A 25226-nucleotide genomic window follows, 5' to 3' on the forward strand; every position below is an offset into this window, starting at 1 on the left:
TCATAGATACTTAATTGGTTCATGCGTTAACGTCTTTTAAACCCTCAATAGTAAGAAAAATGTGGAAATTTAACAAACTTTAAAAAGCAATGACAAACATTAAAGACATTGACAAAGCTTCAAGTCCAAAAGTTTGTCTTTACTTATTACGTTTATTTTAGTATTTTTGAATAATCAGTGATGTGCTTAGCAACCTTAAGAATCAAAATAAACTACATAGCAGTTAAAAACTTGCACCAAGCTTGGTATCTTGTTTTAGAGTATACCTGATATGCTAAAAAATAAAAACAAAAACAAGTTCTGTTAAACAACTAGATGCTGAGCCACAGGTGAACCTATAAGTGAGCAGGAGAATTTGAAAATCAATCAAAGCAGCCTACCATAACTCTAAGACATGAAAACTAAATCTGGTTAAAAATTTGCAATCAAGCCAATAGGTACCTGGAATCCAGATAAGAACACAGAGCTCAACTAAACAAGTAGGTGTTTGGCCTAATGTTCTGTGCCCTGTGGCCTACAGTCCTCAGTCAAACTAATGGCTAATGGGACAGGGAGAAAATCAGACTGCATAGATCACAAGGCACTGCCAGAAAAATATACTGAATATAGGCGGGGAATGACCCATGGAACACCCCGAAAATTAGAATGAGAGTTTTAAAATCAATTATAAAAGAAACGCAAAGCCAGTTAAAAGAACAATAACACTATGTAACACAATTTTTGTTACTGGGTAGTAAGTGTTATTTCCTAATTGCTTATGCCTCAAAAGTATAGAAAATGGCTATTATTCCCCACAAACTTTGCTTTTGTGACCAGGACAGTGATATTTCAAAATATCACTATTTCCAATGGGAAAACAGGCAAATGTGTGTCTTTTCGTTCACATAAAGTCAGAAAAAAACAACATATGAATCCAAATTAACATGTATTTATACTAAAGTAATACAAAAATGACTACAACAGATTTAGAAGTGAGTAGTTTTTCGAGATTTACGATTACACTGTAAATTTCACAGCAGCAGATTTAAACCTGGGGGGACAGGCCCCACTGAAGGTGCTGGAAGTAACTTTATGTGGATCTGCCTGAGAATCACCGATTTTGTTGCAGTGATTCAATGCTGCGGTTTAAAAATGTGTTATCTGCTTGAAAATGTATTTTGAAGTTCACAAATGTGTTGATATTTATGAAAACATTTATATCATTGGTCATTATCATAAGTCATTGGAGCAACATTTTTAAAGCAACCAAAAGCCACATTTCGTTTCAAGATTGGCAAAGAAGTGTGGTGCAAGTGTGGCCAGTACAGCAGAGTATTACCTGATGATTCTCTACTTGGACCAGGGTGCTGTTTTACACGGTCTTATATACTGTATGGAAATAGTAAGGTTAGGTTTAAGAATGTATGACTTGAATCTCAGCATGCTTTAGTAGTTACAGTAGAGGATGGGTAAATCACCTCAGAGCAGCTTTCACCTTTACCAACCCTTCAATATTCCTGTATTGAAAGGGTAACTGTCTCTGTGTGTGTGTGTGGCACTGCAACCATGAAATTGATGTGATGAAAAACAACTGAGATATCTCTATGAACTATTTGCTTTGCTATTATGGTCCACCTTTTCTGTCACAGTGCACAGCCTGGATTCCGCCGATAAGGAATATAGAGCAAATTACAAAACAGCTATCTTAGGTTATCAGCTGCGGTTTCTTTGGACCACCCCCCTTGCAAAGTTTTCTTTACTGCAACAGTCACCATTGAAGCAATGTTTTCCTTCTTTTTTTATCAAGAAAAATAACATTGTAAGGGAATAATGTGCATGGAAAACTTATTTGAACAGATAAGAAAGATCAAAATACAAACAGACTTTATTGATACATAGATATTGTACTATATGCAAGAGTCATATTTTAACCAGTTTATTGGTTTCCAGTAAAGTGGCAACATTGCTGCATCTTTAATTTGTAACATACATCTTACAATATTATGAAATATTGAAGACTGTGAATTATTAAAGTGTCTTTCTAAAGGAAAAGTACACAGTTAAGTGCGTGGGTCGTCCCTGAATGATCAGACACAGAGCACGGGATGTTGACACGTCGCACAGGTGTGCAGATTTTATCAACACACAGATGGTGTCACTAGGGTACCAGCAATGGTAGCCTTAGTGCCATATTTAATAAAGAAAACAAAACAAAGCTCAAAATAAAAGTTTGCCACACAAGATGGGCACTAGCCTCATTAAAAGAGATGTCCCGCTCCAGGAACCTACTACGCTATGCTACCCTCTCTAGACTGGCTGGTATCCACATCCCCGAAACTACCTACTGCTGTTGCTCCCAAAGTCCCTGTCTCCCAGCAACTCCAGGTTTTTACGACAGTCCTGGCTGGGCAGAGCCTTCACCGGCACCGTCTTGCAGTTAAAGGGTACCGTAGTAGTTATCTTGCTGAGTGGATGCCTTCCTCCTTGATGTAAACAAAGCACCCCTCTGTGTAGCATGGCAGTCAGTCGCCTCGATCTGCGGTGCAGATGCTCTTTGAGCTGCGCACAGCCGCCCCGGGCACGCCCCCCAACCAATCCGGACCTTCCGATTAGCTCATTGCCGGCTGAGCCTACCTGTCCCAGCTGCACACATCCAAGCAAGAACCAGCGACAGGGTCCTCCCTGTCAGAGTAATGTTTTGCCAGCATGGTCTAACTATGAATTAACATAATCAAATCATAAAATAATGGGGGAACACTGCAATTGTTTTGTATGCTCTGGTAAACACTGTTGAATAAAGGGCTGTCTACTGATTATTTATTTTTATTATTATTTGGAAATATCCCAGTTAAATTTCATATAAACCTATTTGGTAATTCTGCACAAATGTAACTACTGTAGCACACACACACACACACACACACACACACACACACACACACACACAGATTCACACATTATATCAACGTCACACTTTCATATACTGTAGTTATATCAAATGTTTTCACGAAACAGCTGATTTGGCCATTTTTCTTTCATTACCAATGCAATCAGTGTGGAAAGTGCTTGCAGCCAATGATGATTAAGCCTAATTACCATATTTACTGAGATTATGATGGTCATATTGAGTGAAAAGGAGGCTGAGTGTTGTGAAGCCTAGAGCGAGTTTCTGATTGATACTGCGGTATAAAGCACAGGAAGGGAATGCACACCAGAATGAGCTTTTAGTGTACTGCTAACTGGTGTTGTAGTGATTAGTAGAAAGACAGTGACTGTGATTATTTTATTCTCCCCCTCCTTTTTATATCCAGATTCATATTAGTAATCCTTATTCTTTTACTCTGTTAAGATAATGGAACCAAAATAAAAACACAAGTAACGGAATAAAGTGTAACTGTTTTGCATGCAATAATGATTCACTCATATTTGTGAGTTTGGCTGTTCAATTAAAGAAGATTTTCCACCTTTAACATTGCAATGGAATTCCCAGGATATAGAAATGAAAGACAGACAATTTAAGAATAATTTCCAAGTTTTAATTAAATCCTGTAATCAGCCTTAAACGAATAGCTGCATATAAAACACTGATCATAGTAATTGCTAAACTGTACAGTGCATTGGGTTTTGCTATAGATAATGCCAGCCAGGCAGACTTGTTTTGGCCCAATAAAAGGCTGACTCAGTTCCACCGAGGTTTGCTCAACAGTCTATGTGAGAGTTGATTTATTTGAAGGAGAGAGATGGTGGTGGTAAGGCTGTCTGTCATGTCTACTTTACTCAGTGATTGCTTGAGGCACTGGAGCTCTCCACTGTTTTCTTCACTCTCCCTGCAGCTGGAATGACATCAGGTTTACTGACAGGGGGATAGTTGTATTAAAAATGGGAACTGACGGCAACATCTCTTTAAAGTTATAAATTCTGCTCAACACCCCACATCAGTAATACAGTCAGATTTAAGGTATTGAAAAGCACAATACCCTTCTAAAATATGATAGACAGTAAAGCATAATAAAGCTTTTGATTTTTGTTTTTATTTAATGCACTGTTTATATACTGGCATCATGGAGTGTTTTTTTTTTTTTGTTTGTTTTTTTAACTTGGTGTGGGTATTTATGTGTAGCTACTGTGCTTAACTGGAAACAGTAAAACAAAACTCAATTTAGGGTGCTGTTCCGCTTCATTCATTTTAACTTTTAAACCCAATGGGTTCACTAATGTTTTATTAACCAAGGTTACTAAAGTGCTGCAGCTGGTTTCTTAGCTAGGAGATTGGTAGTTATTAACTGGGAATGCTGCAGCAGAGAATTGGTTACATGTTTTATTCCTGAAAATATAGTGTTTGAACAATGTATTACTGAATATGTCTAATCTAAATTCTACAAGATATGGTGTATGTGTCCAGGTGTCTACAATCGTCTTGAGCTGCTTGGTGATTGTTTTTGTTCACATTTGCACTTCCACGTTGGTTAATATGGTGTAGTAAAAGACAGTAGGCTGTTTTTTAATTTCATTGTGAAAAATCTATTTTTTATCTCACCAAAAGGTTGTCTGTAAAGATCTCAAACATAAACCATGATTTTAGTCCCTTCACTCTCTGATCTCAAAAAGAGGCACTACTTTTCGTAGTCTTAATGTATTTACTACAAATAGGTAAATAGGTTTTATTATTATTATTATTATTATTATTATTTATTATTATTAGCAGTAGTAGTAGTAGTTATCTTTTTTCAGCACCCTGTGTACACACCCAACAGGGAACTGCAGTCCAGCTCTGGAGCTTCGGAACTTGGCCTTAGCGCAGGCTTTTCCCTCTTCTAGACATGATCACGAATGTTCTCCTTATTCTTAACTCACAAAAAAATGAGTTCAGCAGTAGTAGTCCTATTTAATGGCCAATAGGATGAAAAAATTCGGTTTAGCATCCCCTAAGCAAAAGGGAGTGCTAACAAAGACTGGCCGATAACTAAATTCAAAGAAACAAACAGTAAAAGGTTTGTAAATTAAATGTTCAAACATAGTAGTGAACCAAAAGCAGTAATAGTAATAATAGTAGTATTATTGTCTAAACTACTCACTACTTCACAATTAAAATAGGCCATTTATAAAATAGTGAACAAATACCAACATTTTGCTGTAATTCAGATTGTGGGCTTTTAAGATGTTTATTTACTTAATAGTAATTTGCATATTCATAAATGACATAAAACATCTTTGCTTTCCAATACATTCACTGTAAGGAGCACAACTGTAGCGTTTTGCAAGGGAATTGCCTGTGCTATATCTACAATTATATATAGGAGATCAATGCTTGTTGTGTGCTTAGTTTGAGGACATTTTGAAGTGTACTATAACAGTGTTCTACACCACTGTGAAACGCCTGACCGCCAGGGAGGCATTACTTTCAATTTCAAGGCTCAGTCCCCACAAACCCCATCATGTAATTGATAATAATCTATATGGTGTTCCTATCAGTTCCTATTATAGAGGGTTTCCTCTAAACTGAACCTTAACACCAATATATATTATGGTATGAAGGATTCCTTGACTGTAAACAGTTAATTAGTTATGGAAGACCAGTTAGCAAACATAGCATGGCTTTCTAACTTTTTGCTTCCAAGTTGGCCAATTTGGAATTCTGGTGTAGAAAGAAAGAATCACTGCGCGGGAATCAAACTTGCAGGGAGAAAGGGCCTACAGTGAGCAACTGCAAGTATTATTGCATAAACTGGATTACATGGACAGAATGCAACATTTTCATCAGGGGCACACCTCTAAATGATAGCATTCTTCAAGTCTGTAAGGTTTTTTATTTTTTTTTATTTTATTTTGTTTTATTTATTTTTTTTCCCACAGCAGCATTGCAAAACGGCCAGTGTAATGTACAGCTACTCATACTGTTTAATATGTAGCAGGGCAGATTTGGGATTTCTTGTCTACAATTATTGTAACATTCTCCTAAGTTTATTTTTACTTGGTTTCGCATGAAGCTTATTTTTACTACCACGTTACTACTGTGGCATACTATGGTAAAAGCATACAGTAGTCAAATGCAGTAAAGCATAATACAATCATGTGAATTAGTAAAATACTGGCAAGTATACTGTAATATGATTTCTGCCTCCGTGGTTGCAGGCATGTTTATACATAAGTAACAATGTTAACACAGGACATGTTCTGTGAACTCTCCCTTGAACACGATGCAATTCAAATATTAATGTTTATTAATGTTTAAGCTTAGATCCTCCACTTTTGAATGAGTCAACCTATATGCTGTATAACATGCATTAGGGGAAAAAATCATTTTAAATGTTTCCAATTATCTCTAAACGTACTTCCAGTTACCTAAATCTACCCCATAGAGCACAACCTGATGTACATTAAATTCCAGTAGCACATGGTGCAGTGATGCAATTCTGTATTACAATGCTACTATTGGATATCAACTTCTAAAGCAAAGGGATACATAGTGTTAATATTTTGGGGGTGGGAGTACAGTACTGCAAATCAGACTTGTTTAAACTAGCGTACACTGAGGTCACCAGTATGAGATTGGGGGTGGTCTTAATGCTTGGCCATTTCGGACCTCTCATTTTCAAATTGAGGTCATGAACATCCAATTGGTTTGAATATGGGACATCACTTATAGACATGTTAGTGCCCCATACCTTTTTATTTTGAAATATGTAAAGATTTATTTAAGTGTATGCTCTATAACTGTTTTATAGCCCCCAGATAATGAAGGTATTGCCAGGAAAATATCAGTCACAGAGTGAAGATGTAGGCAGATATTGTTGGAGGAAGTTTGTGTCGAACATCTATAAATACCTTTGGTGACTGAAAACAATCTGGGTTTGTTTTCAACAAGGTATTGTTAGAATAAGTACAGAATTATGATTCTGGTTAACAAACTGAAAGAAAAAGAATTGACATAATTTTTAATAGGGATGAAAGTAAGACTGCCATTGCCTTTTATTGAGTTTAATGATACACACCTGAACTTGTTAACTATAAACTGTGGATAATCAAGCTTGTAGGAAGTCTTGAAGTGGGTGAAACTGCTATGCAACAGGAGTCTTATTTTCATCGTTGTATTTCTCAAAACAACTGTGTTTTTTTTTGTAAGTTGTATAAATTAACTTGACTCCTTGTTATTCATGTGAGCCATTTTATTCCTCCCTCAGGGCAAAATCATTCCTTTGCCACAGTTCTTGATTTTCCATCAATCAGTAGCCAAGAACGTGTCAAAGCGAACCAAAAAGATATCAAAGACTATGGAAGGCCAAACCCGTGTTATTTAGTATATGTTTCACATATTTAGCACAAGTATTGATTTGGCCCAATACGTGTTCTAAATAAATGTAAATGAACTACACATTTTCAACGTAGGGACTGGTCATTTTAACAATGTACACGATAATTTCTTTTTTTTTTTATTTTCTAATTATATTTATTTCAGATTTACACTAAAATATGGAGTTACCATAGCTAATATTAGATTCATTGTCAGATCTTTCAACACTTGATTAAAATCACATATTAGTTACAGTGGGGTTACCACTGAATTAAAGAGATTTCTAAGACACCGACTAGTGCTCATCTCGGAGGTTATCCATCCTTCACTAGACTTTACCCAATGCCAAGTCCATATACCACCACGAATTGTAGCAGAATGGCTGGTGTAAGGCCTCTTTAAATTGCATAATTTATTACACTTACTATTTTCTTTAAATTAATTGGTTCTCATTTAATTTTCAGTCATCTAATGGGCCAAATTAATATGTATAATAATTGGAATTACAACATGTACTAGTCAAATTAAAATGTGCACTAAATACCATATTACTTCAATTTGGCGGCACAACGTTTATTTAAAATTGATTAAACGAGAGGCGGCTTAAAAGAGGGCGGACGTTATACAAGGGCGACCTTTATTAATAATACTATGATTTTCAAACGCTGCAATTAAATTTATTAAATGATTTATGACATTTTAGAAGTATCGCGGTTGCTTATTTTCTGTAATATGGTAGCCTACCTGAATGTAGCAGCGTGTGTGGCTCACCTGCTTTGACTACAGTACATTTATCGGTGACTGTTACTGAGAGCCTATTAGGTGGGAGTTGGAAGGTCAGGAGAGTACTGTACCAGCGAATCAGGAGTGTGTTGGTTGTTAAGGGGCGGGACAATGCTGGTGTGGCATTTAAGTCCAAGAGTTTGACATAGATGTTTTTCTGCACCAAAAATTACCTCAGTAGATCAGCTTGATTTCTGTAAAAACTACACTATATCTTACTCAGTTATTTTTTTTTTCTTTCTTACTGTGACTTGCTTCTTTGTAATTCCTCTGCAAGAGAAACTTAAACTAAATCTTCTCAGGCAGTAAGCACATTGTTTTTATTTGTACGGCATTGAGCACGTAGTTTATCTTGCATTTTCTTTGAGAACTGTACCATAAAATAAAATGTGCTTACTATGTGTGTGTGTGTGTGTGTACATTGGTTTGTAATTAGACCAGATTGAGGCTCCTGTCTCTTCGGGGCTATGTACATAGTCAGTGTTGCGTGTTTATTTGTTTATTGTGTATGTGTTTTTTAGCAGGGGGAGAAAAATACCTTAATGTTTCTTTATTGATAGCGGCGTTTAATCGAGGACGGCCTCTATTATAAAACTGAGATGGTATGACTGTGGCATCAATACGAGGGCGTCTTTAATTCGAGGGCGGAGCCAAATTGACGTAATACGGTATTTGAAACCTGCACTAAATATATGCTTCTGACCGGGATGGTCTCCCATAAAAGAGAAAGTTAGGTTATTACCATAACCCTGGTTCCCTGAAAAGAGAAAGACAACCATTATAGACACATTCCTGTATGTTTTGAGTGTCCACATTGGTGCGTTGTTGTTTTTTCGCTTCTTGTTTTGTATCTAAAGCTTGTTGTCATTTTAAACGCAGACATCTGCTGCAGCCTCCGCTGTGAATTGTATGATGTCTTGGAAGATAAAATGAGATAAATATGTGATGTTTAATGAAACGTGACTGTTTGCCTTTGTTTGGTAACAAACACTTTTTTTACAGTGTGTCTGAAAGGAGGCTTGTCTAGTGCCTTGTCAAAACTCACCAATAACATGTATTGAGCAGATCAGATGCTGGTAGAGGACTGGGTATAATCATGGGAAAATCCATACCAGTGTCACGTCAATTTATGCTACACGTCAAATATACTTACTTTGCGTACTGTGCATGTCCAGACTATTTTCACCCTGCACTGCTCATGCCCAGATTTTTTTCGTCAAAATCTGCTACATATTTTTTGGATGATAAATTAGATGTTTTGTAAAGTTACATTTTACTCCACATTAGTTTTGTATTAAATACAGACAGCTGGTTTTAACATACATATTTTTAAATAAAAAAGCAACTAAGCTGACTACATTTCTTTTTACATTGAAGCGCAGGTTTTCTTGACACTATAACCCTTAAATACACCTTTGTAACATTGTTTTGCAAGTAATATTATTATTATTATTATTATTATTATTATTATTATTATTATTATTATTATTATTATATTATTATAGGTATATATATCATAGACCATGAAATGACACACTTAAGAGATTAAAATTAAATAATATAAATTATTAATATATATAATATAATATATATTATATATATATATATATATATATCTATTATATATATATATAATATATATGTGTATGTGTGTGTGTGTGTGTGTGTGTGTGTGTGTGTGTGTGTGTGTGTGTGTGTGTGTATATATATATATATATATATATATATATATATATATATAAAAATCTATAATTTTAGAAAATTTTGACGAGAGAAACCACCAAGATGAATAGTTGGATTGTTTAACTAAAAAAAGAAAGTTTATAGCTGCAGATGAAATTTTGGTTATAACGTGCTAAAACTGATGTTACACTAGTGCAAGTGTTATTTTCAGGGACACGGATAAAAAGTGGTACACAGCTCATCCATGCCTAAACAACTTCTCAACAACTTCCGCTTAGAAAGCACGGAAGTGCTCATTCAAATCTGGTACGTTGTGATATTTCCTCTTTTTAATAAGTTTATAATATGTTTCCACCATTAAGAAAATAGTATACAAATAGTTATCATATGAAATACTTTGGGCCTTGTTTGTTTGTTTTTTTTTATTTCTGGAACTTTGCGGTGTACTTCTCTATTTATCTTGTTAGTTTTTTTCTTTTTAGAGAAAATGATTGTCTGTTTCCAGTTTAAGTTTCCAAAAAAAAAGTATAATCAAAAAGGTAAAGGTTTAATTCAAAGGTTTTTTTTTCATAATTAATTATATATAATTACCAAAACTTATATATATATATTATATATAATATATATATATATATATATATATATATATATATATATATATATATATATATGTATAATTAATGGTAAATGTACCTGTGTTTGACAATAGGAAAACACATCACATCGCAATTGATTGCAACTGTACCAAAATCTCACAGCATAGCACTTTCTAACATTACAGGGTCAAATTTTGGTATGCATAGTACATTGTGACCCAGTACCACTTTATAACACTGCACCTGTACCGAATTTAATAAAGAATTGTATGTCTCAGTTTAAGATTTACTAATATCGGTCTTTTATGATCCCACTTCCCAAATCATCTGCATATGTATCAAATCTACAGATCAAACATCGCCAAAGTACAGTGCATGGTGAATGCTGCCTAGGGCAAGGGTCGATATGTCATGTCTTTTGTGTAATGTTCCTAAACTGGTATCTGCTGAGTTTTAACGATCTCGAGTGGGATACTGTGTTTATTGTGCTACACTGTGACACAGCTCTCACTTCGCGACGATATCTTCCTGATCTGCTTGCTGACAGATCCAGCGTGGGGAGGCGTGGTGTATAAAACAGACTTTAATCAGACGGGGCTTGATTCAGAGATTTAGTTCAAACGACAAGCGAACGTGTACCAAACACCGCCTCCACGGCTGTACGTCATTGGCTTTACTCGTGCCGAGGGGGGTTGAGTGGAGGGAGTGACTCCTCTGCCTACTTTTAATAGCTTTGTCATGTGATGGTAAGCAGTTGTAAGACAGGTGCCTTCAGTTCATTCTCAGTATAAGGGGGCAGTTCCCTGAGTGAGAAAGCTAACTGAGAGTGGAATTTTTGTGCTTGATTTTTTGGTGTGTGCCGTCATTCACTGGCTGGATGGCGTGGAACAGGTGTAACCAGGACTCTGCATGGAGTGAAATAGAGGTGAGCTGCAAAAATAAAATACAAATCTGGAAAGTGTTTTTGGAGGGTCTGAAGATTTGGGAAAGATGGACCATGGAGATACCGATTGGGTTAGAATAGAGAATTTGTGATTGATGTATTAACTGTGTGCTAGTTTCATATGACGGTGTGTGCAAGAATTAAAAAAAAAATAAACAAAAAGTATTGTTTTCCTTATGTATTGCTACAGGGAGCTGAAAGTATTCCGATGCTTCCTTCTATCATGCTAACGTTGCCGGCGGTAACTGTAATGTATCACTTAGCATTCAGGCAAGCATTTGCTGCCGAGTGTCTGCGTGATCTCTTGCAGTATTGGAAACTGTATTCACATGGTTGGCTTTGATAATGTTTCCAGTCATGTGCAGTATTTGCGCTGTAACTGTGTGATATGTATCTGAGTGTGAATACTTTCCAGTGACGCTGTTTGGTAAAATGCCAGATTTATTTAAAAATCAGGTAGCAGTACTGTGCAACTTTAATCTTAACTGGATATTTGTTTCTACCGTTTTTTTTTTTTTTTTTTTTTTAATCTTTTCTATGGAAATATAATGGCGCTAATACAAAACGAGATAATTATACAAATAAGAGAGGAATGTGTGAGCTACGCGAGGCTACTGCTAGACACATAACGGTACTCAGGCGCTAGAGAGCATAGTGATATAAATACTTTAAAAATGTGAATGTTGATATGAAATATCAAGTACAGTTTATTTATTTATTTATTTATTTTTTAATCAGCAAAACAGAGACATTGCCAAATTTTCTAAGCGGCGTTTCTGTATGCAACCTGGATATGTCACATTTACTGTTTAGCTGTGCAAGCGTTGATTGTCTGAAATGAGTTTTTAATCCAAAAACGGTGCATGGTTGCGCTCGTGTTAAATCAAATGTGCTTGCATGCTTTGATAAATAATAGGGAGAAACAAAGACATCAGTTACTCTGGGTAATGCAGAAGTGTAAGCTTCTGGTAGTTTAAAAATAGATTGCAATACATCATTTCTACAGCTTCAGCCTGGGACATCTCACAGAACAAGCTCCCTGATGATTGCAAGATTCTGCCTACTGCATGTTCTAGGTTATACAGCTGTTTTGTTGTGCTTGCATTTATAAAATAACTGTTTCCTGACTATCAACGGTAAATAAAACTCACGCGAGTTCTCTTTTAATGACTATGTGATGTAAAGTACAAGGAGAGTTAACCTGCATCAAATGCTGCGATCTTACACGTAGACATTGCTGTGTGCCTGAGGTTGTGCACATTCTTTAAGTGGAAAACATATATTAACTGTTTTATGCAACAGTAACATACCTTTTTTTTATTTTGGCTAGTCCAAATAATAGGCGGTCTGGTTAATCACAGACTGCCTGACTCAAGGAATCTTATATATTGTGGTGTTTGTCGTTCTTAAATAAGATCTACAGTACAAAATACTGATGTTTTTTTTTTTTTTGTTGTTGTTTTTTTTAAACATAGTATTTAATATATTATCTGCTGTTTTAAAACCTTTAATTACTAAACCAGTTCTAATATACCTTGGGTGTTAGATCTGCATTATAATAATATCTGTTAATAGCCTTGTAGGTGTCATTGCTTATTTACTGTAAGGGCCTTAGTCAGTTCATAAATCATCAAGTCCAATTAATAGGAGCGAAGACTATCAGTAGATTGCTTCCCAGTCCCAAAGTTATAATCATCTCCCTGTACTGAAGCATCCCATGGGTTAGTCTTGTGGATTTTATATCAGCCTGGGTCGCAGCTGCTGCAGTCTCATTTTTTTTTCCATTATACATTATTCTTTAGCACCAAGAAGGTGAATGAGATTTGAAGAAAATACGGTATTGGAATTTGGAAATGTATTTAGTAATCCCGTGACAGTAAATTACGTGTTGTTTGAAAATGTCACCTGCCTTAATCATTGTACCATATCCTCTGAACCTTTAGCACTAACAGCAGGGTAGGGGTATTTATATTATTGTGTGTAACCCAAAGCATGGCACATGTGAAATCTTGTTTCCACTTGGAAAAGCGTATATCTCAAGGGGGCCCTGGGCTGAACTCCAGTATCTCAATACTTGCGCTGGTTTCTCCAATCTTCCCTTCTCCAGTTGGAATATGAAGGTGTAGTCAGCACCAATTACTAATGCCTGGCACTGTAAATTGACCCCTTGCTACAAAAATGCATTTGGACTCCCTTGCACTAGGAAGGTGAAACACTAACTTGTCTTTGGCTGACTAATTGCCTTGGTTGACATCCAATCCATTAGGGACGTGTGGACTCTGGCACAGCAACGCTGTAAAGAACTGTCTACCACCACTACAAATTCCTAAGCAGAACCTGTAGTGCCAACGATCGTCTTGCTACAGGACTTCCGTCCTGGACCATGAAAGGATCTCATATCACCTTTCAACACCATCTGTTGTAAACTTCTGCCATGTTTCTGTAAAATTGATCCATTCATCATGGTATAGCTGGTTCTGTCTGCCTTATGTAAAGTATAAGCATCACCAGTACTGTACTTATCATATTTTGTTTAATTCACTTGATAGTGAAAATAATTGACAGCCCTCCATTCTGCCATCACATATCTATATATTGTTTTCTTCAATTCAAGATTTAATAACCACTTCCAGTAGCCTTTGCATTGGACTCTCATTAGGTAACTCCCTCTTGTGAGTTGGAGAAACTGATTTCTGCCAGCCCACAGTTCTAATTGGGTTTGATGAAGTCCCTGTTTAGACTAGTTTGATCTCGGACTACTCCTGATGTAAACAAACAGGACTGATTTCAAAGCCACACATTGATGAAGACTATCCTAAATGGTTTTCTGTTTGTTTTGTGACCAGACTGTATGCAGGTTTATCCAAACACTGTCAAATGTACAGTCAACAAATGGTAACAGGGATACTCAGTCAAGGGGCTTAATCAGTAGTGGTGTCTAGAAAATGACCAAAATGATAGACCCGTCAAGTCCGACATGAGGTGTTTCCGGCTGAGCTGGAGGGTTTCAAAACCCCAAACTGCTGCAGGTTGGGAGCTGTATATTTTATTTATTTATTTTTTAATTAAAATTTAGTCATCTTCAATTTTTTTTACCCTCATTTTCTTCCCAATTTAGTGTGCCCAATTGTTATCTGTATCCTCGGCCCACTGCTAGCAACCCCGTTGCTGACTCGGGAAATGAAGGCTGGAGCACACGTCCCCCGAAATGTGCTCCTGCCAATCCTTCATTTGTCGCACTGCGGATCCACAGCGAGGCCACCAGATCTATAGTGCTAGAGGACAACACAGATCTGGAGGCTCCACTGCAGAACCACAGGCGCCCTATTGGCCACAGGTGTTGCTGGTGCGTGGTGAGACGTGAATTCCCCTGCTGACCTAAGCCCTCCCTACCCGGGCAGCAGTTGGCCAATTGTGCGCCACCCCCTGGGAGCTCCCGGTCGTGGTCGGCTGTGACATAGCCTGGACTCAAACCTGTGATCCCCAGACTATAGGGCACATCCACATGGAGCGCCTTTGCTGGATGCACCACTTAGGAGCCTCTGGGAGCTGTACCTTTTAATTACAATTTAGATTAGGAGACTATTTATAGTTGTGTGTAACAGTTTGCAGATTAAGTAAGAGGTCCAGAAGCATGTTTATGTTGAGTGTATCTACCTTGTGCAATAAACTTTATACAGAGTCAGGCTGACCGTTTTACAATGTGTGGATTGCAGTATTGCCATTAGATGAAGCTGATGATTTGTATCTAAGTGCAGTGGAGCAGCTGTCAGACAGATGTACATGAGTGCAAGCGATGAAGACTGAAATGTCAGAAGATAGTGTTTAACAGTGTTGAATTTGACATTATCGAGAAGGCCAAATAAAAATACCAAACCATTCATGCTGGCCCAAACCACATATTTAAGAGCACACTGCCTCAACATGCAGTTATTCTTTTGTACTGTGGTGTCCCATATGCAAGTAATCTGTTAAATCATGTTATATTGAAAGACTTTTCATTCCAACTGAGCTCTGTCACTTAACTAAACCCTTAGTTGATCTAATAATTGGCTTAATTAGACCTTTTTAATTGTTTTCAGCTCTTAAACAGTTGCAGAGTTCAAGTTACTTATAACATGTGATAGCTAACTTGAAATCTGCAACTGTTTAAGAGTTGACAACAAGTAAAAAGGTATAATTAAGCAAATTATCAGTTCAATTAAGAGTCTAGTTAAGTAATTGAGAATAAAAACCAGCAGACACAGGTCGCCAGGATCATGTTGGAGAAGAATTAAACAGCTAAATTAAATACAAATTAAAAAGAGAACTATGGTTTTGCAAAAATAAATTCCATTGCCACTTTTTTTTTGCGCTGTTGGATTAGTAAGAAGAAAAAAACAAACAAAAATAACTGAAGCCTGTAAAATTTTCCAATGGTGAAACATTCATTTAAAATACTTTATCCCTCTCCAGTGCTGTTTCTGCTTTACTTTCTCAGGCTCCTCTGCTGTTTAATTAAACATGTTTTATCTGGATTTGTCCCTGCAGTGTGCCGCTCTGGTTGGTGAAGACCAGCCTCTCTGCTCAGACCTCCCAGAGCTTGACCTTTCTGAACTAGACGTCAGTGACCTGGATGCAGATAGCTTTCTGGGTGGACTAAAGTGGTACAGTGACCAATCAGAAATCGTTTCCAATCAATATGGCAATGAATCATCTAACTTGTTTGAGGTAAGCCTGTCATCTATTAAAAACGAGACAAGAAAACGCAAGTAGGATTTCATATATATTTAAATATTGGCTGTAGTATCTGTGTCTTCCAAGTGCCAGGGGAGAGTTTAGCAATCTGAGATATAGTGTGGCGATAAGATTATGATCTTTAACCTGCAGTGTAACACGCCACTGTCTCTGTGGTTTATCATATAAAACGAATTGGTTTGTATGAAGAAACAAACTGCGGAGTACAGTATTAAGTAAACATATCTTAAATGATAGGTCAGGTTGTGAAATCACTTCAAAGCTTTTGAGTACAACTTTAAACCTATGTACTTTTTGTTGTCATCTTTAGGAAGCAAAGTCCATAAACACAGTGAATAACCAATTCCACCAAGCTGCTAGTTTAATATTTTCTTAAAAGATAATTTAGTGGACAAGTAATTTAGTTTGCAGCCACATAAACTCATGGCCACTGTGTGGAAAAATCCAGACAAGGCAATGTTCTCTTTGGCCTGATTTATGTGGTTTTGTAATGTAATTCTTAAAGATTGTAAGATCATGTGTTCCTTCAAATTATTATTATTATTATTATTATTATTATTATTATTATTATTATTATTATTATTTAGTCATTTAGCTGACACATTTATCCAAAGCGACTTACAGAGATGTTGAACTATGCATCAACAACTGCTGCAGAGTCACTTACAATAGGACCTCGGTTTTATGTCTCATCCAAAGGACAGAGCACAAGGAGGTTAAATGATTTGTTCAGGGTCACACACAGTTAGTCAGTGTCTGAGTGGGGATTATATCCGAGGACCTTCTGGTATCAAGCCCTTTTCTTTAACCACTGGACCACCAAGCCTTGAAGCACGTGAAGCACTCTTGATTTTATAGTAAAATGAAGAACAGGGATCCAATGTTTTTTAAGCATGTTGAAATGTAACTTTTAATATGGATCAGCAGATAAGCAGTGTGCTATGGATTTTTTTTTTTCTTTCTCTCATCCTGGTTTCCAATTTAAATTCAGCTCTGTTTGGCGAAAGTGGTTTCCAGTTCTTGGGATTTCTGTGAGATTAGTTCTGGTGGTCTAACCCAGTTTGAACTTTTTTACACCCTAAAGTTTGCTGGAACTGTAGTTAGGCCTACATAGAGGGGCCACTATGAGAAGCACCGGGTCCTTTGAAAGTGTTCTCTCCAGGGGTAGAGTAGAGGTACATCTAAGGGCCTTTTTGGTAAAGCATGCAGTGGTACTGCTTGTAGGGTATCATCAGTGTCTGATTTAACCATATGTATTTGCATCCAAATAATTATTTTCTGCAAATGAAACCATTGTACTGGAACCTGTATTGTGTGATCTGGAACCGGTTTCAAAATCTTTATTGGATTTACCCCCATAAATTAAATTGCTGTATTTTTACTACTCTTTAAATCTACTGTATACATTCATACTACTCGACTATCCAACTTATGCTGGTGTCTTGCTCTGGCACTAATGATGATTTTTGAATGTGAAAATTGTATTTCATTACCGTATTTTTTATCAGTGGAAAGTAATAAACAATAAAGGTAGTCATAAAAAAGGCTTTGCAGAACCTTGTCCCTTGTAATAATCAACCATAAAGTATTGATAGTTTTCTGATAAGAGAATAAGTTACTGACTGGTTCTTAAAAGAAAAAAAAAATCCAAACACTGCAGTGCATTTCTAGAATTAGCCAGTTTGGGTCGCTACTGCAGGTTATTCATTCAAAGTGCAGTCAGATAGATTAATTAATTACCAGATCTTGCGTAAAATGACTTGGCTTGACTTTTTAAATAGCCAGCAATGTTTTCTTAGCCTGTCTTGTGACTGTTAATGGGTTTCCAGGAAGCCATTGTTCCAGGGAGCTTTCTGGACTGCCCTCTAACACCAGCCTTTATTTTGCTTTCTCATTTTCTCCACAAAAAAATGTAGCCATTGGCAGGCAGTTCAGACAGAGATATGATCAGGGAAAGCAAAGAGGCACAGGATTCAATGACTTGATGGCTGATGCCCTTAAGTGCCAATTCAGCATGATTTATCAGCCCTATCTATTCACTAAAATGGAGTCTAGAGGTGGTTGGATGAGGCAGCGTACAGTACATTGTATGCATACCTAGGAGTCTGGGGCTGTGAAGGAAAGCCTCAAAGCTGTTTGCAGGCTGTCAGTGCTAAATGAACACTTAATGTTTATGAAACAGCTTTTTATGTGAGTAGCTTGGCACTATTTCTTTTGTCAGACTGGTCATTAAGGGAAAATAAATATTTTAAGGCTTGCTGGTTTTTTTTGTTTGGTTTTTTTTTGGAGGACACAGCAATCACATTATTTTTTAGCAGCATCTCAGGGTGGCTGTTGCTATTTTAGTGAATGTTCTTACTCACGATGAGCACGGTATGAAAGAACTACAGAACCATTACTCATTGCTCTGCGTCCGGAATATTTAGACTTCAGTTAAATGGATGCGGCCTGTAGCACACTATTCAGAATGATTGATTGGTATTTGTCATAGTATGTGATTATGAAAAAAGATGATTGTAAATATTTCAGTTGTGTATTGATAGTGACTTAAACACTGCAAACTTTCTTATCTGAATGAGATGCGTTTTGAATAGTATCATCAGGTGTAGGTGGTGTCTAGCATTTATATGCTGCCCCCTGCTGTAGGACATTATATGTGTTTACAGCCATGGAAATCATAGGTATACATCTTACAAAGGCTGTCATGGTTAGAGTTCAGATAAATACAGAATGTTCAATATCATTAAAAAAAAAATAGTGACAATAATCAGGCTTGTAATCAGTCCCCGATAAAGTGGCCTTACACTGTACTTCCATGCAATATATAGTTATTGAAAAAGAAAAAGAAAATGGTCTGTGGAGAAACCAGATCCTGCAGGGAAACTGGTTTTTTACTAAGAGCTAAATCTGTCATGTTTAAACAGTCCTTTAGGTATAACCCAAGGGCATAAGCAACTGTTTTCACTATAAACAGGTAGCCACATGATTTCAGAAAGTGCAACTGGTATATGTCACAGTTCCTGTAGCATTCTTTTCATGCTGTCTGAGTTGTGCAATACTATCCCACTTCTGAATGTGCCAACTTTTAGTATTTCAGAATCAAGCCCACATTATCTGAGACATGAGCCACACAATCCAACTCTTCTTAGAGGCACATCTTATGTACTAAAGTGTGAACGTTTTTAACATTCAGACGGAGAGGCTGGGGGCTCTCCTCCAGTCTAATACTACATGACACATGTTCCAGCTAATTATAAAAGGCCTTCAGTTCTATCATAAAGGACACACTGTACTCTGGCGGGCAGATTTAAATATGAGCTGTTGTCAGCTGAAGTGCCGCTCTCATTGAGGCTACACATAACAGGTTGTGTTAGTAAGTGTTTCCACATGCTACTGCCCCCTGGTCTCTCAGCCATAGTAAATCCATTTCAGTCACGACAGCAGTCACGCCTTGCTCCTAATTTAGTACAGCACATGATTTAGAGATGGGACTGGTATTGCATGAATGGACAGTCAAATATCATCTCAAGATTTTATAGGTTACATGCTGTTTAAAGAACACAACATATTTCTGGCAGAAAGTCCAGCAAGGGTGCATTGGGTTGACCACGGAAACTGTCTTGTGATTTTAATTCTTAAACTTGTGCAGGACTGGAGTATGTCAGTGCTGCTGCTGTTGGTGCCAAATGTCATAATGTGGTATGTTATAGTGGCGGGAGTTTGACAGTGGTTTTGATCATTCAATAGTGTGGCTTATTTTTACCCAAGGGTAATTTGATGTAAGAGCTTTTCAGGGCTGTATCCTTTTAACCTGGCCTAAAAAGCAAAGCCAGTAAGCTCTCTGATCATGTCCTTTCTATGACAGACCAAAAAATGGCAGAAGCATGTCTGTATCTTTTTTTTTTTTTTCTTTTGCACATTAGTATGTCGATGTATTTCTTTAAAGCAAGTATGATATAGTTTTATGTTGATTTGGGTTTTGTTTAAACAGATGTAAATTGTCAAGAACTATTTTTGTTTTTAAATCTTCCCTTAAAACTACGGGCAACAGGAGAAAAACTCCAGACATTTTATTGTTTATTTCATTGTTTATTTCATTTATTGTATAGTGCAACATCTATTGTATTCAGTTTCACTTTCTACTTCTTTACCCAACTTTTAATGCACTTTGCATTGATTTCAGTCAGGCCATAATTACTTGTGCGTGTTTTACCATAAATAATCTACTTACTAACCGCACAGCCATGACCTGCTACAATTTGAGATATTACCATCCATAAGAAAAACCACAGCTTAAAAAAAAAATGGTTATGAATATCTAAATTGCATCCACCCCTATATAACACTCAGTGTTGGTATATGGAGTAATCATTTGAAATATTCAGAAGGAGTTCTCATTGAAACGTTTATTTAAAAAAAAAAAAAAAGTATATGTTTCTTTTAATGCAGGAGATGCATTGGTACAGAGAACTCCTATACAGTCTTCCATGAATCTTAGCTCAGCTGTAGTGCAGATGAGAGACCCATTGTCAATGTTTGCAACCCCAGTGGCTGCTTGTGAAGAGGCTGACAGGGCAGTGATTGCAGGACAAGGCAAGCACTCAAGACTCCTGCAGCAGCAGGGTGTAGTGCAGTATAAGAGAGACCCTGAAGGACAAGCGCAACACTGTTGATGCTCTATAGGACCTGGCAATAAGGGAATGCATTCTCCACCCTGCAGCACTGTTGACCTTTATTGAACACTCGGATTGGAGCACCAATGTTTTATATTTCCACAAAGATAGATGCAACCCCATTAATCATCTAGAGTTCTTGTCATACTAAATCCCACATGTATCTGTCTCTGCCTACTGTGTCTATCTATGTACCTTGTGATTCATATGTCTATCCATATTTCTGTCAACACATACATAGTGTTTATGTGTATGCCAGAACCTACAGTATATATCAATCATTCTGTATACATACATATCTAGCATTGTGTCACATGAGTTTTCAATCACATGAGCTTTTCAATTGATTTGCAAATATAAATCCCTTAATCTGATGTGAAAGAGTTGTAGCACACATGGTAAAAATTTAAATACAATGATAATAAATATAGTTTTTTGGGGTTTTTTTTCAGGAAACTATACAGCTGTTTGGTATTTTATTGATTCATTTCTGTTTTTAGACCATTTCGCCTTTAATATACTGTATGGTGTGATTCACATATAAGTGCTGACACATACTGCACACACAAAGTCAAAGAAGAGTTAGAGCATACAATAGGCTATATGTTTAATATAATAGGGGGATGTGGTAGTCTGAAAAATGCAATTATAAAGTGTATGGAAATTATTGGCTAATCCTTTTACAATGTCAAGTCCAACCTTAAACAGCGTACCGATTCAGAACAAAACGTCAAGGTAAGAGGTAATATGTTTATTTAGTAATCAGCAAATAGCTTTTATGTAGTCGGTAAGTGGTGAGCTCTGGGCGTTAATAAGATCATTTGCTTTCAGGTGTTTTCTCCAAATTGTGCTCAGCATTGAGTGTAAATTGAATAGAGTGACCTTTTGATACTGAATCAAATTGACTGCATTTCCAAAGAATCTGTGGGTTCAATTACCATAAATTCCTGATATTGGGTCCACAACCTGCACACTGGCTTCTGCATAACAATAACTTATCACTTTGTCCTGTTAACATATCTAGAAGAGTGATATCTTATTCTTTTTTTGTTGTTGTTGTTGTTGGTGTTTATTACTAAGGACTAGGATGTTAAAAGCAGACTACGTAGCAAATGACACTATAATCTGTGTCTGCTTGATATACTTACATTGCACTGTGTAATGCAATGTAATGTCATGGGATGTGAGATGTTAACAAAGCATTTTATAAGTGAGGAGGTGTGTTCAGAATCCAAAGATCATACTGCTAACCAATATTAATTAAAAAGGGTTTGCTATATATATATATATATATATATATATATATATATATATATATATATACAGTGGCTTGCAAAAGTATTCAGACCCCTGACCAATTTGACTGAAGCAGATTCTCTTGCAGTATTTTCCTGTATTTTACTCCATCCATTCTTCCTTCAATTGTAACAAGATGCCCAGTCCCTGCTGATGAGAAGCATCCCCACAGCATGATGCTGCCACCACCATACTTTACTGTAGGGATGGTGTGTCTTGAGGCATGGGCAGTGTTAGGTTTGCGCCACACATAGCGCTTTGAGTTTTGGCCAAAAAGCTCTATCTTGGTCTCTTCTGACCACAAAACCTTTTCCCACATCGTAGCTGGGTCACTCTCATGCTTTCTGGCAAACTCCAGACGTGCTTTTTGAGTAACGGCTTCTTTCTTGCCACCCTCCCATACAGGCCAGTGTTATGCAGAGCTCTTGATATGGTTGACTGGTGCACCATTACTCCACTCCCAGCCACTGAACTCTGTAACTCCTTCAAAGTGATAGTTGGCCTCTCTGTGGCTTCTCTTACAAGTCTCCTTCTTGTCTGAGTGCTGAGTTTTGAGGGACAGCCTTTTCTTGGCAGTGACTAGTTGGTGTGATGCAGCTTCCACTTCCTGATTATTGATCCAACTGTGCTCACTGGGATATCCAAACACTTGGATATTATTTTGTACCTTTTCCCTAATCTATGCATTTGTATTACTTTATCTCTAACTTCTGTAGAATGCTCTTTGGTCTTCATTTTCCTTCCGATTCACAGCCTTACCAATCATCCTTCAACAGTGGGGTTTTTATCCAGAAAATGTAACAGCAACTATAGTGGTTCACAGGTGGAGGCCAATGGTAACGTAATTGTGTCCTACTTAGGGCAATTTCTTTCATTGGTGCAAACTGGGAGCTTCCACAGCACAGGGGTTGAATACTTATGCAAGCAAGATATTTAAGTTTTTTATTTTTCTTCAAAATATTTCCCAACATAAAACCAATGTCACCTTACAATAATTGATTCTGAGTTTCAGTGTTTAAAAATAAAATATCAAACAGAACAAAATTTCAGTGTATTGTAATTCGTTAATATGAGAGAATTGGTCAGGGGTCTGAATACTTTTGCAAGCCACTGTGTGTGTATATATATATATATATATATATATATATATATATATATATATATATATATATATATATATAATATAATTAGTGTTCGTAAGTGCATACAGTCCTTAAAGTGTAACCCTATTAAGAAAGAAGTTTAATAGATTTTTTTATAGCTCACAAGATTTAAAAAAAACAACAAAAATAAAACAACAAATAAAAAACACATGCATTTGCAGGAAGGTAATTCTTTGAGGACGGTCCCCTCTCCTCTGCAGGGGATTTCAGTGTTCATTACCTCACTGGCTCACAAACCTGGCATTTTAAAATCTTCCCTTTTATTCTTACTTGAAAGGCTATTGTGACAAGTCCTGTTGTGGCATTGCTCAGCTGGGGTGAAATTGGCTGAAATCAGCAACTCAAATCACCAAAGTCGTAGTCATTAAACTGGGTGGTGAGGGCCTCTTATGTGTGTCCTTATCTGTACCTACCAAGCTAGGCTAAAGCAATGCAGACTGTCACTGTTCTTCTCGTCACCCTGTTAGATCTTTATTTAAGACCTCAGAGTATTACAGAGCAGCGAAGAGCACCCCATGCTTCTGAGTATGCGTCATGCAATAATACACTCTTAGCTAAATAATTGTTAAGACTGGGCTTCAGAAGATCTAAAAATGTAAAAATAGATGCAATTAATTCATTGCCCGATCCTAGTCTGTCTGTTTAGTTGCTGCCTGTATTTAGATGTCACAGATTGTAAAAATTAAAGTACCGTGAGTGTTCCATTTTCAGATCTGTGCCTGGAAAGAAAGTTCCAGCTGTCTGTTTGTGCAGTTCATGAGGCTCACTTACGTCAGTGGTTTAGCCAAGTTAAGTCACAGTGGATTAGCTTGTGTTACATAACTATCTGTACTCTGCACACTCAAAGCGCTGTGTCTCATACAAGTATTGATTCCTGTTTTGAGATTGTTTCTAAATATGACAATTAAATGCTTGATATTCCTGAGCTAAATGACCAGGCATTGTGTAGAGACATGTATTGTCGTTGATGTTTATTCAGCAGCTCTTGCTGCCATATGTTGCATCTGTGTGACCAGGCAATGTGTCAGCAAGACTAACATATTTTGTTAAGAGTGACTTTGATTTATTTCCTCTGAAACCTGGGGCCATAGTAATAATAGAAAATTACATTATTTGTTTATCAAATCTAATGTGTTTTCTCCATAGAGTTCAGATGTTGAAACATGCGCAAACCTTTTTCAGATGGCTGTGTGATTAGGAATTTCGCCCACTCAGTTAACCTCATCCTAGGGAGTGCTTTTGAAATGTGAAAACTAAACGGCACAATTACATTTTCAAAGCAAGGATTTAACCCAAGAGTTGGTCAGGCTTGGTTTATCTGACCTGTTTCGGTTTTGACTTGGCCAATTTTTTTATGTATTTTTGTATTATTGTTTCAAAGAGGAGATGTAACAGCATCTGTGATAGACTGTTGTACTGGGGTTGTCTTACAAACTCATATTGGACACTGCAGCTACCCCCACCATTACATAAATGTTATACTTCTCCAAACTACAAACGCATTTTTGCCAAGCAAGGTGTTTGGATATCCTTGAAAACAAATGCCTGGTTTAACATTTAAATATGCCTTAAAGTTCAGATAGAGAACAGAGTTAAAACAATGTACTTGTTATCGACTGAATGAATAATATCTCCTTTGCACAATGGAGCTATAGAACTTCATAAAGTTAAACAGGCAAGGACAAACTTCAAAGACAGTCTGTCTGATAACAAAAGAGTGCTTAGTAATGACTGATTGGTTTGTGCGTTTTACTGAGGGAAAAAGGGGACACACACACACACACACAACTGCAATAGGATCCCTGTGTCATCAGGATGTTTTATGGCTAATGAAACATTTTAAGTAAAATACCATGAACAGTAACCCATTGGAATTGAATTAGGTTAACATAACGTGATCTCACAATTAGCCCTTGAATGTTAAGATTTCATTTTGTGAGCTTCATGAACTGAGAGACGGGTGTGCAGAGTAAGGCTGCGGTCGTGTTTTCGTTTTCAATCGATAAAGTGCACTTCACTGTCAGAATCTCTCCCATGGGTACATAACTTACAAGTAAGTTTTGTAGTTATATTACAGTACAT

The 25226-nt window shown here is 36.9% G+C and overlaps 1 protein-coding gene across 5 annotated transcripts in view; it reads left to right on the forward strand.

Annotated features, from left to right (window-relative positions):
- LOC121324292 (peroxisome proliferator-activated receptor gamma coactivator 1-alpha-like) overlaps window positions 1–25226 on the forward strand; it is a 123069-nt gene that overhangs the window by 78037 nt on the left and 19806 nt on the right. For 3 of the 5 annotated variants that reach the window (XM_041266005.1, XM_041266038.1, XM_041266012.1), the window contains exon 2: window positions 15806–15985. In XM_041266005.1, coding sequence (XP_041121939.1) covers window positions 15806–15985 — 180 coding nt within the window. Of the gene's footprint in view, window positions 1–11096; window positions 11258–15805; window positions 15986–25226 lie in introns of those variants that run through there. The other 2 variants (XM_041266018.1, XM_041266027.1) reach the window with 1 other exon arrangement.

Source organism: Polyodon spathula, chromosome 1 (assembly GCF_017654505.1).
Source record: "Polyodon spathula isolate WHYD16114869_AA chromosome 1, ASM1765450v1, whole genome shotgun sequence".
NCBI classification, from domain to species: Eukaryota; Metazoa; Chordata; class Actinopteri; order Acipenseriformes; family Polyodontidae; genus Polyodon; species Polyodon spathula.